General features: G+C 46.3%; 1 protein-coding gene across 1 annotated transcript in view; it reads right to left on the bottom strand.

The window, feature by feature from the left end:
- Nucleotides 1-19,508, bottom strand: part of CTNNA2 (catenin alpha 2) — a 937,723-nt gene that overhangs the window by 199,923 nt on the left and 718,292 nt on the right. The window contains exon 8 of the mRNA XM_088442722.1: nucleotides 5,913-6,026. Coding sequence (XP_088298848.1) covers nucleotides 5,913-6,026 — 114 coding nt within the window. The remainder of the gene's footprint in view (nucleotides 1-5,912; nucleotides 6,027-19,508) is intronic.

Below are 19,508 nucleotides of genomic sequence, written 5' to 3'. Positions count from 1 at the left end.
GCACTTACGGAGGTACTGGGCTTCTCCCAAGCTCTCCCCTCAGGGTGAATAGATGCCATGCACATGTGTCTATTCACCCGGCGGTGATCGGTCACCACAACTTTTCCGCACCCCACGGGTGGAAAAGGCACAGGACAGGGTGTTTTACCAGGGCGCAGCTAAAAGGGCAGGGTGCATTTCGCCCTTTTAAAATCGGGCAGGGTGTGGCACCCTACTAAAACAGCATAGCGGGAACACAATAACATTATACTAGGACAGTCACCATATATCAATGGAGTACTGAAACGAAAGCACTTTGTGGTCACTTTAAGGTAAATGAATGATCAGTCTAAGGTTTTGCTAGTCTGCTAAGTTATAATCTGTTTTGCTATTTATTCATATATGCGTTATTGGAAAGGTTATTGCGTGTTTAGTGTATAGTGTATTGAAGTAATGTATATTTCCATAGTTATAGTCAAAGAGGTGCTGCAGCAGTTAGGATAAAGGAGCCTATTTAACTATTAGAGATAACTATTTCCTATTTACTACCGTATTGCTAACTACTGTCATATATTTGTAGTATTTAATTTGTGCCGCATTGACTGTCATTTGTATGGTGATTATTATTTTCTCCATATTGACCTTTCCTGGACACATGTCCTCCTTCGTCCCCTTAAATAAGTGTACTAGTTTATTCCATTAATCAAGGCTATAACGTTATTTCAGTTTACTGTGTGTATGTGACTTGCCTCTCTGCTACAGCCTGAGAAGAGTTGGCTGTCATGTTATGTCATGTTACTGTGTGTATGGGGCTTGCCTCTCTGCTACAGCCTGAGAAGAGTTGGCTGTCACGTTACGTCATGTTACTGTGTGTATGGGGCTGTCCTCTCTGCTACAGCCTGAGAAGAGTTGGCTGTCATGTTATGTCATGTTACTGTGTGTATGTGACTTGCCTCTCTGCTACAGCCTGAGAAGAGTTGGCTGTCATGTTATGTCATGTTACTGTGTGTATGGGGCTTGCCTCTCTGCTACAGCCTGAGAAGAGTTGGCTGTCACGTTACGTCATGTTACTGTGTGTATGGGGCTGTCCTCTCTGCTACAGCCTGAGAAGAGTTGGCTGTCATGTTATGTCATGTTACTGTGTGTATGTGACTTGCCTCTCTGCTACAGCCTGAGAAGAGTTGGCTGTCATGTTATGTCATGTTACTGTGTGTATGGGGCTTGCCTCTCTGCTACAGCCTGAGAAGAGTTGGCTGTCACGTTATGTCATGTTACTGTGTGTATGGGGCTGTCCTCTCTGCTACAGCCTGAGAAGAGTTGGCTGTCATGTTATGTCATGTTACTGTGTGTATGTGACTTGCCTCTCTGCTACAGCCTGAGAAGAGTTGGCTGTCATGTTATGTCATGTTACTGTGTGTATGGGGCTTGCCTCTCTGCTACAGCCTGAGAAGAGTTGGCTGTCATGTTATGTCATGTTACTGTGTGTATGGGGCTTGCCTCTCTGCTACAGCCTGAGAAGAGTTGACTGTCACGTTATGTCATGTTACTGTGTGTATGGGGCTGTCCTCTCTGCTACAGCCTGAGAAGAGTTGGCTGTCATGTTATGTCATGTTACTGTGTGTATGGGGCTTGCCTCTCTGCTACAGCCTGAGAAGAGTTGGCTGTCACGTTACGTCATGTTACTGTGTGTATGGGGCTGTCCTCTCTGCTACAGCCTGAGAAGAGTTGGCTGTCATGTTATGTCATGTTACTGTGTGTATGTGACTTGCCTCTCTGCTACAGCCTGAGAAGAGTTGGCTGTCATGTTATGTCATGTTACTGTGTGTATGGGGCTTGCCTCTCTGCTACAGCCTGAGAAGAGTTGGCTGTCACGTTACGTCATGTTACTGTGTGTATGGGGCTGTCCTCTCTGCTACAGCCTGAGAAGAGTTGGCTGTCATGTTATGTCATGTTACTGTGTGTATGTGACTTGCCTCTCTGCTACAGCCTGAGAAGAGTTGGCTGTCATGTTATGTCATGTTACTGTGTGTATGGGGCTTGCCTCTCTGCTACAGCCTGAGAAGAGTTGGCTGTCACGTTATGTCATGTTACTGTGTGTATGGGGCTGTCCTCTCTGCTACAGCCTGAGAAGAGTTGGCTGTCATGTTATGTCATGTTACTGTGTGTATGTGACTTGCCCCTCTGCTACAGCCTGAGAAGAGTTGGCTGTCATGTTATGTCATGTTACTGTGTGTATGGGGCTTGCCTCTCTGCTACAGCCTGAGAAGAGTTGGCTGTCATGTTATGTCATGTTACTGTGTGTATGGGGCTTGCCTCTCTGCTACAGCCTGAGAAGAGTTGACTGTCACGTTATGTCATGTTACTGTGTGTATGGGGCTGTCCTCTCTGCTACAGCCTGAGAAGAGTTGGCTGTCATGTTATGTCATGTTACTGTGTGTATGGGGCTTGCCTCTCTGCTACAGCCTGAGAAGAGTTGGCTGTCATGTTATGTCATGTTACTGTGTGTATGGGGCTTGCCTCTCTGCTACAGCCTGAGAAGAGTTGGCTGTCACGTTATGTCATGTTACTGTGTGTATGGGGCTGTCCTCTCTGCTACAGCCTGAGAAGAGTTGGCTGTCATGTTATGTCATGTTACTGTGTGTATGTGACTTGCCTCTCTGCTACAGCCTGAGAAGAGTTGGCTGTCATGTTATGTCATGTTACTGTGTGTATGGGGCTTGCCTCTCTGCTACAGCCTGAGAAGAGTTGGCTGTCACGTTATGTCATGTTACTGTGTGTATGGAGCTGTCCTCTCTGCTACAGCCTGAGAAGAGTTGGCTGTCATGTTATGTCATGTTACTGTGTGTATGTGACTTGCCTCTCTGCTACAGCCTGAGAAGAGTTGGCTGTCATGTTATGTCATGTTACTGTGTGTATGGGGCTTGCCTCTCTGCTACAGCCTGAGAAGAGTTGGCTGTCACGTTACGTCATGTTACTGTGTGTATGGGGCTGTCCTCTCTGCTACAGCCTGAGAAGAGTTGGCTGTCATGTTATGTCATGTTACTGTGTGTATGTGACTTGCCTCTCTGCTACAGCCTGAGAAGAGTTGGCTGTCATGTTATGTCATGTTACTGTGTGTATGGGGCTTGCCTCTCTGCTACAGCCTGAGAAGAGTTGGCTGTCATGTTATGTCATGTTACTGTGTGTATGGGGCTTGCCTCTCTGCTACAGCCTGAGAAGAGTTGGCTGTCACATTATGTCATGTTACTGTGTGTATGGGGCTGTCCTCTCTGCTACAGCCTGAGAAGAGTTGGCTGTCATGTTATGTCATGTTACTGTGTGTATGGGGCTTGCCTCTCTGCTACAGCCTGAGAAGAGTTGGCTGTCATGTTATGTCATGTTACTGTGTGTATGGGGCTTGCCTCTCTGCTACAGCCTGAGAAGAGTTGGCTGTCACGTTATGTCATGTTACTGTGTGTATGGGGCTGTCCTCTCTGCTACAGCCTGAGAAGAGTTGGCTGTCATGTTATGTCATGTTACTGTGTGTATGTGACTTGCCTCTCTGCTACAGCCTGAGAAGAGTTGGCTGTCATGTTATGTCATGTTACTGTGTGTATGGGGCTTGCCTCTCTGCTACAGCCTGAGAAGAGTTGGCTGTCACGTTATGTCATGTTACTGTGTGTATGGGGCTGTCCTCTCTGCTACAGCCTGAGAAGAGTTGGCTGTCATGTTATGTCATGTTACTGTGTGTATGGGGCTTGCCTCTCTGCTACAGCCTGAGAAGAGTTGGCTGTCACGTTATGTCATGTTACTGTGTGTATGGGGCTGTCCTCTCTGCTACAGCCTGAGAAGAGTTGGCTGTCATGTTATGTCATGTTACTGTGTGTATGGGGCTGTCCTCTCTGCTACAGCCTGAGAAGAGTTGGCTGTCATGTTATGTCATGTTACTGTGTGTATGGGGCTTGCCTCTCTGCTACAGCCTGAGAAGAGTTGGCTGTCATGTTATGTCATGTTACTGTGTGTATGGGGCTTGCCTCTGTGCTACAGCCTGAGAAGAGTTGGCTGTCACGTTATGTCATGTTACTGTGTGTATGGGGCTGTCCTCTCTGCTACAGCCTGAGAAGAGTTGGCTGTCATGTTATGTCATGTTACTGTGTGTATGGGGCTTGCCTCTCTGCTACAGCCTGAGAAGAGTTGGCTGTCATGTTATGTCATGTTACTGTGTGTATGGGGCTGTCCTCTCTGCTACAGCCTGAGAAGAGTTGGCTGTCATGTTATGTCATGTTACTGTGTGTATGGGGCTTGCCTCTCTGCTACAGCCTGAGAAGAGTTGGCTGTCATGTTATGTCATGTTACTGTGTGTATGGGGCTTGCCTCTCTGCTACAGCCTGAGAAGAATTGGCTGTCATGTTTTGTCATGTTACTGTGTGTATGGGGCTTGCCTCTCTGCTACAGCCTGAGAAGAGTTGGCTGTCATGTTATGTCATGTTACTGTGTGTATGGGGCTTGCCTCTCTGCTACAGCCTGAGAAGAGTTGGCTGTCATGTTATGTCATGTTACTGTGTGTATGGGGCTTGCCTCTCTGCTACAGCCTGAGAAGAGTTGGCTGTCACGTTATGTCATGTTACTGTGTGTATGGGGCTGTCCTCTCTGCTACAGCCTGAGAAGGATAGGCTCGTGGAGTCGTTGCCAGAGAAGAAGGAAGATCCACTGGAGTTGCAGCCTCAGCTGTAAGGGATCGTCTACACTTAATGTATCTGTGCCCACATCAACACCCGGGGTTTAAAAAACAGGGATTAAAAAATCATTTACCCATGGCTAATATTGTAGAGCAGGCCTGGCCAACCTGTGGCTCTCCATCTGTTGTGAAACTACAAGTCCCAGCATGCCCTGCAACAGTTTTAGCATTCCCTAAAAGCAAAACTGTAGCAGGGCATGCTGGTACTTGTAGTTTCACATAGCTGCAGAGCCACAGGTTGGCCAGGCCTGTTGTAGAGTATCTCCCTAGACACTGACTTAATAATAACGTTCAATTATCGCTGCTAGCATAGTCTATTATTTGAGATTGTTTTAATCACTGAAAGGGTTGAATAAATGCGTCCCAGATTAATTTCTGCACTGTGCTGTCTTATATATTACCCCTGCTATGTAGCTTTTACTCTGTGCAGCATGTCCCAGTCCCTGGAGGCTGGGCCAGTATCCCACAGCCAACAGCGCTGCTGCAAAGCCATCTGGAGCAGTCAGGGGATGTTTCGGGCACACACCCTACAGCCTGTAGAGCTGCCCTGGTTGTCCAGTACTCTACTTAATGTCATGTGATTTGTCGCCCTCCTTTATAACTGGTTACCATTCTAATAGGGGGGTGCACCTCTATCTGAGCCATCAGATGACAGGCTTTCAGACTTGCTCAGCAGAAATTCACTATGTAGATTCATAAACAGGAGCAGGTCCGGTGATCTCACCCATGCTCAAATCACACGTTGTACCAGGTCCTTTAACGTTATTATTTGGAATGACTAAATTATGCCTTGGGTACTCAGGAGAGTGCATTCACGCCAAGTTTCTTTACATATCAGACGTCTACCGCTGTTCAAGTTGGTGGAATCCGGCCCCGGAGAGAGCACAAAGCTCTGCATGAAATGCTCTCTTCTTTGTGGACAGGGATCCAGGAGAACCCCATTGTTTGGTCTAATTACTATGTAGCAAAACAAAAATTGGTTTAACTGACTATTACCAAGACACTAGCAGGTGAGCATTACTACAGTACACATTAAATCATGTAGAGGTTCCAATGTGAAGTCTGCAGCTTAATATAAATGCATTGAATGAACTCTCAGGAACCATAGCTGTAAGTAGATACTTATCTTAAACAAGAAATAGGTTTTTTTTTTTTTTTTTAAATGTATCTTTAACATTTAAAAAACCTGAGACAGTTGAAATGTCCAAGGACTTACCCTTGCGCTCTGCCCAGCAATCAGCTGGTCATCTTCTGTCTGGACGCTCGTTCGGCTTCTGACATCATAATCTTCCTGTTCAAAGTCCGAATCATCTTCTAATTCTTCTGGGGTCTAAATGAATTGAGGAAATAGGCCATGAGGATAAAGATGGACATAATTCTTGGTCTTAGCATGTGAACGTTGTATTGGATTAATAAACTGTATAATACATATGTCATGCACGATATTAAATGGTTTTGCCAAAAGGTAAGTACAAGGCTTCTTTGTCATGCGGTTCTTTAATAATATCTAACACTATAGTCTAGACGATCAAGCTTCATTTCTCTGTACAACTATTAACAAACGTACCTCTCTAAGAAAAATAAGATTTAACTTTGTCCCTCTCTCTCTGGGTGGGATGTACTAAGCATGGCATCCACGAAGTGTTACATCCCACCTCTCTTAGGGTACATACCACGGTTGATTATAGTGGTATTCACCTAGAATATCGCAAAGAACAGTTCTCCTTATAAGAGCTGTCCTTTGCGATCCCCCGGCTAAAGGCACTTCCGGGTTTAACACCCATAAGTCCTCTGCCGCCTCGGCGTTCCGGTGCTTTGTACATATGGGGAATGCCGTAAAACTGGGTTTACCGCATTTTCCCCTTTAGTACTTCCGGCCCTTTCTCTCTCACATCTGCCTATAATCCCTCAGGCAATATTTAAATAAGCCAATGGTTTCAGCTGAAGGTTCTATGACACCAGTGTCATGTGATCATTCAAAGCTGATTGGATCTCTTTCAGGAGAGGCGAACCGAAAAGAAGCCCATAGGCGTCTATTGGGTAACGCCACTTGAAGATGGCGTTACCCATCGGGACGAAGCACCGGAATGCTTAATACATATGGGGTAGGTGGTAAAACCACTGAAAACTGCTTTTTTGGGGGTTTCACTGCATTTTCCCCTTTAGTACTGTATATCCTGCCCTAATACTCATAAATAGAGATGTACGGTTTGGTTTTCCTGAAATATGAAAAGGTCTGTAGTCAGTTCGGAACTTGGATTTAAAAAACAAACTCGGGTTTTGGATTGCATGTAAACAGGTCAAAATTACTTTAGCTGTGCTATAGATTTTTTTATTGATTTTTAAGGGATCCAAAACCAAATCTGAACCAAAACACTAGGTGGGTGGTTTTGCCAAAACCGAAACCATGGTCATGAATTAGAACCAAAACAGGGGTCCGCGCACATCTCTAGTCATAAATGATTTATACTTTTCCATTAATTCGATGATTCAATTAATGTTAACATAAACTATACAGCTGTGACACACAGTACTACATATGTAATCCTAGGTCTGGGCCATGCACGATGTTATCTGTTTTCAGAAACATATTATTCTTCATCCTGCAATGTGTGCGTGATCCTGTCTCCATGCATAAATGAAGTAGGTGTACTGACCATCGGTAATCCAAAAAGGAGGGCTGAAGACATGGCATCACTGACAATGGGTGGGGCGGCGGTAAAGCTCCCAAACTCTGTGCCTGCACCTCCGCAAATCATGCTACGGTGTCTGCCTACTGATGATGCACGCCCATGGCTTTATCGCTCTGTGTACAGCATGCCACCAGCATGTATTGTAGCCGATATGCGAAAAACAGGGAACGTGCAGCAGATGAGAAATTGTGTGTTCATTGTTGGACTGTGGCCATAATCAGCCTTTCACTCAATGCCGAATTGTTTTCTGCCAACCCCATTTGGAGATAGGTCACCCCCAAGGCTAGAGAGCCAATATCTCTCCATAATGAATTACAGTAGCACTTGGACATTCCTATCAGTTAGAAAGAAACTCCAGCTGTGTTTCGCTTGTTGCATTCGTGAGACCAGTTGCCGAGAAGTTTATTTAGATAAGGAAGAAGATTTGTTACGTCTTTTTAAAATACATAGAAATTCAATGAATGAGCTTCAATCACAGGAGAGGTGTACTAGGGGTATGCGGTCACAAATGCCGACCGCCGGCTTCCCGACAGTGTAATCCCGGCAAGGGATTTAACATACTGTAGGCATCGAAAAATACTGATGCCTATGTTAATCCCAACACCGGAACACTGACACCCGCCATACCGATCGTCCGTGACGGGTAAGTAGAACACTTAGCCCAAGGATGGGGGTGTTAGGTTTTGGGACCCCAGGGGGGACTTAGGGTTAGGCACCCCCCCCGGGGAAGGTTAGGGTTAGGCTATGGATAGGGGGGGTTAGGGTTAGGCACTAGGGGGGAGGTTAGGGTTACGCTATGGATAGGGGGGGTTAGGGTTAGGCACTAGGGGGAGGTTAGGGTTAGGCACCCCCCCCGGAGGGTTAGGTTTAGGGTGCGGGAAGGGAGGGTTAGGATTAGGAACCCCTGGGAGGAGGATAGTTTAGGCACCCCTAGGGGAGGGTTAGGGAAAGGGGGGGGGGTTTAGGAATAGTTAAAATACTCACCCTGTCGGGATCTTAACTGCTCTGTCTTCCGGCGTCGGTATTACATCCGCCAGGCTTAGGTCCGGTGGCATGTCATACCGATTCCGTACTATGACACACACACTAGGACACACATACTAGGACACACAGACTAGGATACACATACTAGGACACACACACTAGGACACACATACTAGGACACTAGGATTAGGAACCCCTGGGAGGAGGATAGTTTAGGCACTAGGGGGGAGGTTAGGGATAGGCACCCCTAAGGGAGGGTTAGGGAAAGGGGGGGGTTTAGGAATAGTTAAAATACTCACCCTGTCGGGATCTTAACTGCTCTGTCTTCCGGCGTCGGTATTACATTCACCAGGCTTAGGTCCGGTGGCATGTCATACCGATTCCGTACTAGGACACACATACTAGGACACACACACTAGGGCACACACACTAGGACACACAGACTAGGATACACATACTAGGACACACACACTAGGGCACACACACTAGGACACACATACTAGGACACTAGGACACACACACTAGGACACACATACTAGGACACACATACTAGGACACACATACTAGGACACTAGGACACACACACTAGGACACACAGACTAGGACACACAGACTAGGAAACACACTCTAGGGCACACACACTAGGACACACATACTAGGACACACACACTAGGACACACACACTAGGGCACACACACTAGGACACACATACTAGGACACACACACTAGGGCACACAGACTAGGACACACAGACTAGGAAACACACTAGGGCACACACACTAGGACACAGACTAGGACACACACACTAGGACACACACTCTAGGACACACACTCTAGGGCACACACACTAGGGCACACACACTAGGGCACACACACTAGGACACACACACTAGGGCACACACACTAGGACACACAAACTAGGGCACACACACTAGGACACACACTCTAGGGCACACACTCTAGGGCACACACTCTAGGGCACACACACTAGGGCACACACACTAGGACACACACTAGGGCACACACACTAGGGCACACACACTAGGACACACACTCTAGGGCACACACTCTAGGGCACACACACTAGGGCACACACACTAGGACACACACTAGGGCACACACACTAGGACACACACACACCTATTATCTAAATTGTAGAGGTATTCCTAATGAAAATGACGAACAGGCCAATTAGATCCATAGACCAGTGCAGCAGTTACAGTGCCTTGTGGTAGGAATAGTGGCCATGATCTGTTTATACGATCTTAAGGCCGGTACACATTAGACGGGACCCCGTGCCGGCACCGGTGAGTGCATACACACTTGCCGATGCCAGCAGCAGTGGAGCGACGGCGGGGGCCATGCTGCATTTGGCAGCATGGCCCCCGCTAATGATATCGCTGATGACACGTGGGAGCATGCATCGTCAGTGACATAGCGGGTACACACTAGATGATGTGCCCCACATGTCCCCCCTATCGGCCGGATCGGACGACATACTGGCTAATGTGTACCCAGCTGAAGTCGCTGATGAGCTGCTGTTGGCCCTAGGGGCCACATGCGGCCCCCCGAAGCCTTCACTTGCAGCCTCCAGCTGCTTCCTACTTTGTTCTCATATTTGTTTGTTATACACTTGTGGTGTAGAAGGCCTGCTGATATTATTACAGAATCATAGGCATCTCTTTCATTGACCACATATACAGTATTTATTATATATTTAACTTACTACTGAGATTGTGAGTGATATACTGCCCTTTTAAAGGCCCCTATCACTGATATAAGTAGATTGAGGAGAATATACTGCCAGATTAGCCAGGTTTCTGACTTCCAGGGCACGATTTGCAGCCCATGCCCTCACATAATGCCGCCATTACTAGCTGCTGTATACGCAGGACGCTGTATTCTACCGTTATTTACAGCAGACAGCGGGTGGTGTCAGTAACACAACAACGAGCCAACGTTTTACCTCTGAAATCCCCGTGTGCCAGGTGTGATTTGTTTTTGCTTAAGGCCTATATAATTGTGTACCAAATGCCACTGATTCTATGCAACTATATGCAGGTAGCTGTGCTATTGTACACTACAGTATCTGAAAATGCGTCTGAGATCAACGCTGTGAACGGAATTCTCAGGCTCGTTGAGGGACAGACAAAGACATTCATGCCCCCCATCAATGCATTAGACAGCACAGGAAGGAAACTGGCGAACGTCTGAGAGTTTAAAGAGCTGAACGTGAAACGGATCAAACACTCCCCAGTGTGACAATAAGGATAATAAAAGTCATGAGGAGTTCTGTCAGAGGCAGGTCACAGAGCTGTACGATGGAGTCTCATATCTTTATACTGTACAGGAAGTCTGATTACTAAAGGATTTAGGGCTTCATTCAGAGGCGGCCGTACGGTCTACGACCGCACGGCCGCCTCGATGTTTGTCCAGTGTGCATGCGCACGAGGGACCCGGCTCCTTCGCATGCGTGAGACCCGCTACGACTGACAGCGGGTTTCTTTCCAAAGGGGGCGAGCTGTCGATGTTGATTGACAGCTCGCCCCGTTTGGAAGGCGGGCCGGGGGGGTGGCAGCCCAAACGGAGGCGTTCCCATGGGAACGCCTGCCCTTTGGGGGAGGCCCCACTGACATCACTAGTGATGTCAGTGGAGAGCTTCCGGCTCTGCCAGAAGCTCTCCGGGGCTTACGACAAGTGAGACCCTACCCTAGGGTCTCGTCATAAGCCCTGATGTGCCTCCCCGAAAAAGTGGGAGGCACATATAGAAACCGTTGTAATTCCTACACTGTTCACCTGATTTGGATGTAATTACCCTCAAATTAAATCTGAAAGTCTGCAGTTAAAGCACATCTTGTTTGTTTCATTTCAAAGCCATTGTGGTGGTGAATAGAGGCCAAAATATGAAAATTCTGTCAATGTCCCAATATTTATGGACCTTACTGTATATATATATATATATATATATATATACTGTGTATGTATATATGTGTGTATGTGTGCATATATATATATATATATATATATATATACACACACACTCGTATATAGATGGCAGCCCCCCAGCCGATGCTGTGGTCTCAATTGATGTTTCTATCAATTGCCATCACTACTATACACCATAAAAATTGGCATTTTTATGGTATACAGCATTTACATTTTTTTGTTTTAAATCGTGTTGGAGTAGTTTTACAAAGCTGTTCTTTACCTAATTCAATCATAAAAAATAAAAAAACGACAATTTCGAAGCGGTTTTTGGAAAAATAATTTGTCAGTTAAGTGGTTAAACATATGATACACTAATAAACTTCTGAAATCATACTTATGTTTATTTGATGGAGGCTTACAGTATATACGGTCCAGCAGTACAAAAAAACAGCGGTACTCAGAGGATTTTAAAAAATGCAAAACTGATCTGTAAAGACCTGGTACTTCTTAGGCAGCATACTACAAACAGTCCAGCAGTACGGCCGTGTCAGTGGTTGCCAGGCGACAGCACGCTTGCCGCAGCTGGTGTTGCTGGGTGACTGTGATGTAATTTTTGAGCGCCTCACTGTCTGTGCCTTGTGGTCCCAGCAGTCACACATTGGTTTGGTATCTGCTCTATTTAGAGAGGGGGTAAGTAGCATTTTGCTACATTATTGTCCTGAGGACGTTCTTTTTATATTTATATATATATATATATACCGAATCATCCACCTACACTACTGTCTGTGTGTCAGGCATGCCTACCCTCCCGATTTTGTTGTTTTGTCGGGAGCCTACTGAAAGTTGGGTGCAGCTCTCGGCCCCCTGGAAAGGCAGGCAAGCTTCCCAGCAGCCGCCGATCCCCCCTTCCCCCCCCCACGATTAATAGTTAAACCCCCGCAGCGGAGAGGGGCGATGACACGATTCACACTGAATCGCGTCATTTTGGCCCCGCCCCCTGCTCCACAATGCATGTATTATTGGCAAAATGACATAATCACGTGGCCCCGCCCCCACCATGCTTACAAATGACCGTTACACAAACCTCCCAACTGTCCCGAATTAGGCGGGACACTCCCATTTTTATGGGACTGTCCCGCCCACGGGCCGCAGTGCCCCACGGTGGGGGGGGCAGTTGGAGAAAACATACACCGCTGCTCTGCATAGCAGCGCAGCGTGTATGCAGAGCGAGAATAGAGCTGTGCGCATGCGCACAGCATCTATTCACAGTACGGGGAGGAAGGAGGAAGCCTGGGGGTGTGCCCAGCATCTCGGAGATGCTGGGCACGCCCCTCAGTGATGCAAATGGGGCGTGCCTTTTCGGGAGCACGCATCCGGCGCGCAAATGTCCCGTCTGCTTGTGGTCAAATGTTGGGAGGTATGCGTTACCCGCCCGGACACTCCCCCTTGACCCAGCCACGCCCCCCATTCTGCCGATCTGGCTGCTCCCTCCCGGAAGGAGCAGCCAGAAAGTCGGCAAGTATGCTGTATGTATTAATTGGGGTTTACATACACTTATTTATTGGAGGGCTGTACCTTTGCGCCTGGAGATATATATATATATATATATGTATATATATATATATATACTGTATATATATATAATATATATATATACTGTATATATATAATATATATATATACATATATAATTATACTGCACATGCAGTGAGTGACTGACACTGTCACTCATTGCTCAATTACCAACAGCTGCTGATTGGCTGACAAGAGTGTCTATCACTGTCAGCCACCGCCCTCAGCAGAACACATGCAGCCAGCCTAGCCCTGCAGCCAGTCATTCACTTAGCAGCACCAGTGGCAGTGAGCCGAGGATGGTGCTGTTCCATGTGCTACTGCTGATTGGCTGTCCAGAGTGTCTTTCATTCTGTTAGCCACAGCCCCTAGCAACGTGCTCGAACACAGCAGTGCGTGTGTGTAAACTGTGTATTGAAATGTCAGCATCACACACACAGTAACTGCAGCTGCCAGCAGCCACACAGAGTTAAAAAACAACAACAACAACAACCAAAACAAAAACACTGGAAACCATCTGGGAAACATCAGGGGAGAACTCTAGCGATGGTGAGAAAACATTGGATCCTCACCATTGCAGGGTTATACATCGAACACTGGAACCATCTGACCGATGTTTCCAATGAAACATCAAATGATTCCCATCTCTAGCCTGACAGGAAGACCCTCAGTGACACTACAGTGGCAGAGGAAGGATGAGGGGGTGCTATGATCGCGGATTCTCAGACGGGTCATTTCATAGCCTCTCTGCTCGCTGCATCATAATTCCTGCGACAGTGGGCGCCATGACATTCACCATTAGCAGCAGCATGATAGAAAGCAGCATCCGTGTAGACATTTCAACATCCTTATATTGACCTCATGCATGTCGACACGATAACTATCACACCCAGTTTAGTGTACATCTGTCTACATCAATTGTAACAGTTAAAATGCAGCATGTACTTTTTTTTCTTTCCCTTTTCTTAAAGATATGTTTTTTTCTTTTTTTCTTTCGTTTTTCATAACAGGTATATCCACGGTGCTCACACAACTGTATGACTATAAATGGTTCAGGTTTTTTCCCTAAATGTCTCTCTCCACTTTACCTCAACATAGAACAAATATTGTGACCTTACAGGAGGCGCATTGCTCTTCTGCTGCGCCCCCCATATTTAAAGACCATAGGTACCCTACCTGCTATACCGCTAATGGCCCATCCAAACGGAATGGGGTCGCTATTTTATTTCATGTAAATACCCCATTTGTACTACATAGGAAAATTGAAGATAAAAATGGGCGTTTCCTTATCCTTACTGGCATTGTTGAGGAAGTTCCAGTTACCCTAGTCTCTATATATGCTCCCAATCCTCGCCAGGTCCCTTTCCTGAGAGAAATTTTTGAAGAAATTGCTAAGGTCCGTGAAGGCGCCCTAATACTGATGGGTGACTTTAACCTAGTCCTTGACCCCAAACTGGATCGCTCTTCCTCGCAGGGACACTCTTCTTCCCCCCGTGATGTGGGCCCCTCACTTGCTTTTAAGAAACTGTTAGCTGAGTTTGACTTGTATGACGCCTGGCGCACCCTTTCCCCAGATGAGAGAGACTATACTTTCTTCTCTTCTGTAAATAATAGCTACTCCAGAATAGATCTTATTCTTCTGGATAAAAGGATCCTCCAGTCCACTAAGAAAATTAAAATTCTCCCCATCACTTGGTCCGATCATGCTCCCCTCCTATGGTCCTGGAGTACTGATAAACATTTTCCCTCTACACGCCCTTGGCGTTTTCCTGACTACCATCTCCATGATCCTGAGATTCTAAAGGCTCTTTCAGATTCTCTTACGCTATATACTCAGACCAACTCACCTTCTGACACTTCAGTTTTTACATATTGGTGTGCCCTGAAGGTGGTACTTCGCGGCACCTCTATCCAAAAAGGTGCTCAACTTAAAGCTCGCTCCCGTAAATCACAAATCGATCCTAGGAATCTCAGAATCAGGCCCGCCCTAATAGGTTGTTACGTAAACAACTGCAAGAGGTCCCACAGCAGCTACAGAAACTGTTTATGCTCCGCATGTACTCAGCCCTTACTCGATTACGCCATAAGTTCTATACTGCTGGGAATAAAGCTTCTTGCCTTTTAGCTCGTAAACTCCGCGGTCACCAAGCCAGAAATAGGGTTAAGTGTCTTCTCTCCCCCTCCGGTTCCAAATGCCTTAATCCCCTCGGCATTGCCAATCTGTTCTCAAAATACTATGCAAAATTGTATAACCTGTCTGAAGAACCCACAACCCCTATTATTTCTTCTTTTCTAGATAGTTTGTCTCTTCTTACCTTAGATGCAGGTAGCCTGGCGTCCTTAAATGCCCCTTGGTCACTGGAGGAGATACAGTCTGTAATTAGGCAACTCACTAAGGGTAAGGCCCCAGGCCCAGATGGCTTTATTTACTCTTTTTACTCTGAATTCAGAGGCGTCCTTTCCCCAATAATTTTACAGCTATATCTAGAGGCTTCTAAAACTGGCTCCTTTCCAGCCGAAATGGTGGAGGCACAAATTGTGACTATCCCGAAGCCGGGCACGGACCCCTCTGACTGTAAAAACTACAGACCTATAGCATTTCTTAACACGGACATTAAAATCTATGCTAAATTAATAGCTAATCGTCTGAACCCACTACTTCCTCAGTTACTACACCCTGACCAGGTGGGCTTTGTTACTGGACGTCAGGCTCCCGACAATACACTTAGGGTTCTGGTCCTGGTGGAATGGGCCTCACATAATAAACGACCACTTCTCCTCTTCACTTATCACTAGATGCTGAAAAAGCATTCGACAGACTCCATTGGGACTATATGCGCCAGGTGTTATACAGGTTTGGACTCCAAGGCGATATCCTTAGCTCAATCAATGCTCTTTACACTGGCCCCTCAGCCCGGATTTTTAGCAACGGCTTCCTTTCCTCACCTTTCCAGATATCTAACGGCACTAGACAGGGATGCCCTCTCTCCCCACTAATCTTTGTATTGGTTATAGAACCCCTTGCCCAAATGATTCGATCATCCAAATATTTCCCTGGTCTCTCAGTAGGTAACACTTCTCATAAATTGTGTCTCTTTATAGACGACGTTTTATTGTTTGTGACTGACTTGGAGACTTCATTGATTCCCCTCCACAATATTTTAAACAACTATAGTGCTGCTTCCTATTACAAACTGAATACAACCAAAACGGAAGCTCTACCTATCAACATTCCCCCTACAATCCTTCAATCCCTGAAAGGACGTTTTCCTTTTTCTTGGAAGGACTTCTCCCTATCCTACCTAGGCATTTCTATCCCCTCCTTTATTAGTAATGTTCACATTGTTAATTACGCCCCTCTGCTGATACAGTTGACAACTTTAACCACTGCTTGGATGAATCATGAGGTCTCCTGGTTAGGCCGTCTAGCGGCATTCAAGATGATGTTACTGCCCAAACTGATGTACCTGTTCCGTCCTATACCATACGCAATACCCCGTAAAATGTTACAACAAATGCGGAAACTGATGACGTCTTTTGTATGGAAACACAAAGCTCCTAGAATAGCTTATAACCGTATGATATGCTCTAGACAACAAGGAGGCCTCAATCTTCCTGACCTACCTAGGTACCATGAAGCTGCCCTCCTTTCCTAGCTGTGTGATTGGTTTCTCCTCCCCCACACTAAGCCCTGGGTGGACCTAGAATGTGCCCTTTTTCAAGAATTCCCTTTATTGGACCTTCTATGGTTACCTAAACAACTACGCCCACAATCCCCATTACTTCCCAAGTCTGCCCTTGATACCCTAAAGATATGGGATGTTAGGCTCCCAACTCATTTTAATTTCACTCTCCCTACTAGGACCATATCCCTCCAAGCATTAGATAATTTGTTTCCCAATCTCCACATGTTTTACTGGATGCAGTTAGGTATTCAGGACCTCATTCAGAGCCGGTCGCACAGAGCGTGCGGTCGGTCTGAATGAGGGGAGGACGTCTTGAATTTTCAAGACGTCCTCCTTTGCGGTGGTAAGGCTGTGGGTTAACACCCGCAGCCTTACGACCGCCTAAGGTGATGCTCGCGATGGTCTTGACTTACGACGAGACCCTAGGGTAGGGTCTCCCTTGTCATAAGCCCCGGAGAGCTTTCGGCTCTGTCTGAGCCGGAAGCTCTCCACTGACATCAATAGTGATGTCAGTGGGGCCGCCCCCAAACGGCAGGCTGCCACCCCCCCGGCCCGCCTTCCAAACGGGGCGAGCTGGCAATCAACATCGACAGCTCGCCCCCTTTGGATCGAGACCCGCTACGACCGGCGCTGTCGGTCGTAGCGGGTCTCACGCATGCGCACGACGGCGCCGGCATGCGCATGCTCCGTGGGGGGCAAACGACCCGGTCCGAGCGCATCGGCGCTAACGACCGGGTCTGAATGACCCCCTCAGTCCCTAGCAGATTTTCTTTCCCCGTCCTCTATTTTACCGTTTTCTGATTTATGTGCCAAATTTGAATTGGGCCCATCAGCTTGGTTTTATTATCTTCAACTCCATCACTGGATAGCTCAATTTAATACCGACCCCTCCATGCTCCAAACACCACCAGACCAAATTCTAAATAGACTATCTAGATGCTCTTCCTATGGGGCCATCTCCTTTTGGTACTTACTGTTGTCTCCTGCTGACCAGACGACCAAATCTTCTGTTCAGCTTCGATGGGAGGCTGATCTTCAATGTTCCTTTACCCTTAAACAATGGGAATCTAGCCTCTTTTTCCCTATCTAAATGCACTAATCACGCTGAAATGCATATTAAACTCCTAAACTGACTATACTTGACACCTACTAAACTACATGGGATATGCCCTACGGTTTTGCTGGCGTTTATTCCACTCTGAAGATACGATTTTTCATATTTTTTGGGACTGCCCCTCTTTACGCCCTTTTTGGACAGAAGTATTTTCCCTTATACAGGAAGTTTTAGGTCTCACATTGCGTCTAGATCCCTCTCTAGCCCTTCTACATTGGTACCCTCTCACTATTCCCAAACCTGCTCGTTATGTTCTTGGTCATATTTTAATGTCTGCTAGGGCTACAATAGCCCAACATTGGAAGTCCTCTTCACCCCCCCATTTGCCAAAGTTATTACAAAAACTCAATTTCATTTTGAAATGGAGACTAGGGATGCTAGTTACTCTAAGGCTCCGTCTTCACCTATTGTAAAGTGGTACCCATGGTATATCTATGTCACTGATGGTAGAGGTGCCCCCTCTGTGAGAATTAGCCCTCTGGACCCGTCTTCCCCTTGCAATCTAAATGAACCTCCCTCGGGAGATTCAGATGTTTAGTCTATCTATTTGCTATATTTTGTATTGTAATAATTGTTAGATATTTATGGATGTCCTGTTCATACCTCATAATTTTCATTGTTATTGTGTTTTCTTTTACCCCCTATTCCCCTTTCTCCTTTTTCTGTACCCCATTTTTTCTATCTTATTTTCAATAAAAATTTATTGATGGAAAAAAAAAAAATGCAGCATGTAAAATATCCATCTCTCATGTCTCAGATGCTTTATGTTTACACTGCTAAGGACAGAGCGCCAACACAGCCTGAAATAGGGAACATTGGGCCTGATTCAGCAAGGATCCTAGTCCCAAAGCTGCATGCAGGCAGGTTTGCAATTGCGATCATTGCAATAATGCAAATGCAGCATAAGGTCTATCGCGACCCCCCCAGCGGTAAATTGCAGAGATTCGCACAGATTTAAATAGGGGGCAGAGCCAAATGGCGCAATTCTTGCAGAATCACATCATTAAGCCCCGCCCCCTAAACGGGAACCCGCAATCACCGCGGAAATTCTCCCCATTCCGCCCACTTCATTAGGAAGTGGGCAGGAATATGGGAGAAATGCCTACCTTTCCGGGGGTAGGGGGGGTTACCCAAAAAATCGGGAGCCTCCCGCGACTTCCGGGAGAGTAGGCATGTATGGAATATATTTACTCTAGGGTATACATTTATGTTTGGTGCTAGACTAAATGTAAATCTTCATTTCCATGTTACCTGTGTTTCCTTAGTGGCTTAAATGACTAGAAATCTATTTACACATTTATCGAGCTCCCTTACTCAAGAGAGGCTCAATGAAATACTATAGCTAACAATATAATTAATTACAATACAGTGTGACTTTAGTGTTAGCAACTGTAACTTTCCATATTGTGATTTTCTCCTTTGCCTAAACTGAAAAGAGTAGAACCAGAAACAGAGATAATTCCGCCCTAATTTTCCTCATCTTCCGTTTAAATCACTCCCCAACGTTACTTCCTTTTCCTGCAGGAGATGCCAGGACCACAGGTCATTTATCATCACTGCACACAGCTAATAAACACTGGTGGCTTCGAAAAACTCTGTATATTATGTTGCAAAGAAGCCGACTAACAAACAACAATATCGTGTTGGTAACAATGGAAGGGATGTAGGTACCATCCCGGCGTTGGGATGCCGGGCTCAGAATACTGGCACTGGAATCCGGACAGCAGGTGGAATCCCGGTGGAAAGCATTAGGGATAGGGGGAGGGTTATTTTTAGGGTTAGGCACTAGGAGGGGGGCTAAAGTTAGGCAACAAGTGAGAGAGTTAGGATTAGGC

This window comes from Taudactylus pleione, unplaced genomic scaffold (assembly GCF_031769625.1).
Source record: "Taudactylus pleione unplaced genomic scaffold, aTauple2 ptg000316l, whole genome shotgun sequence".
Taxonomy (NCBI): Eukaryota; Metazoa; Chordata; class Amphibia; order Anura; family Myobatrachidae; genus Taudactylus; species Taudactylus pleione.
The sequence above is the reverse complement of the archived record's forward strand: the minus strand, read 5'-3'. Positions and strand labels throughout refer to the sequence as shown.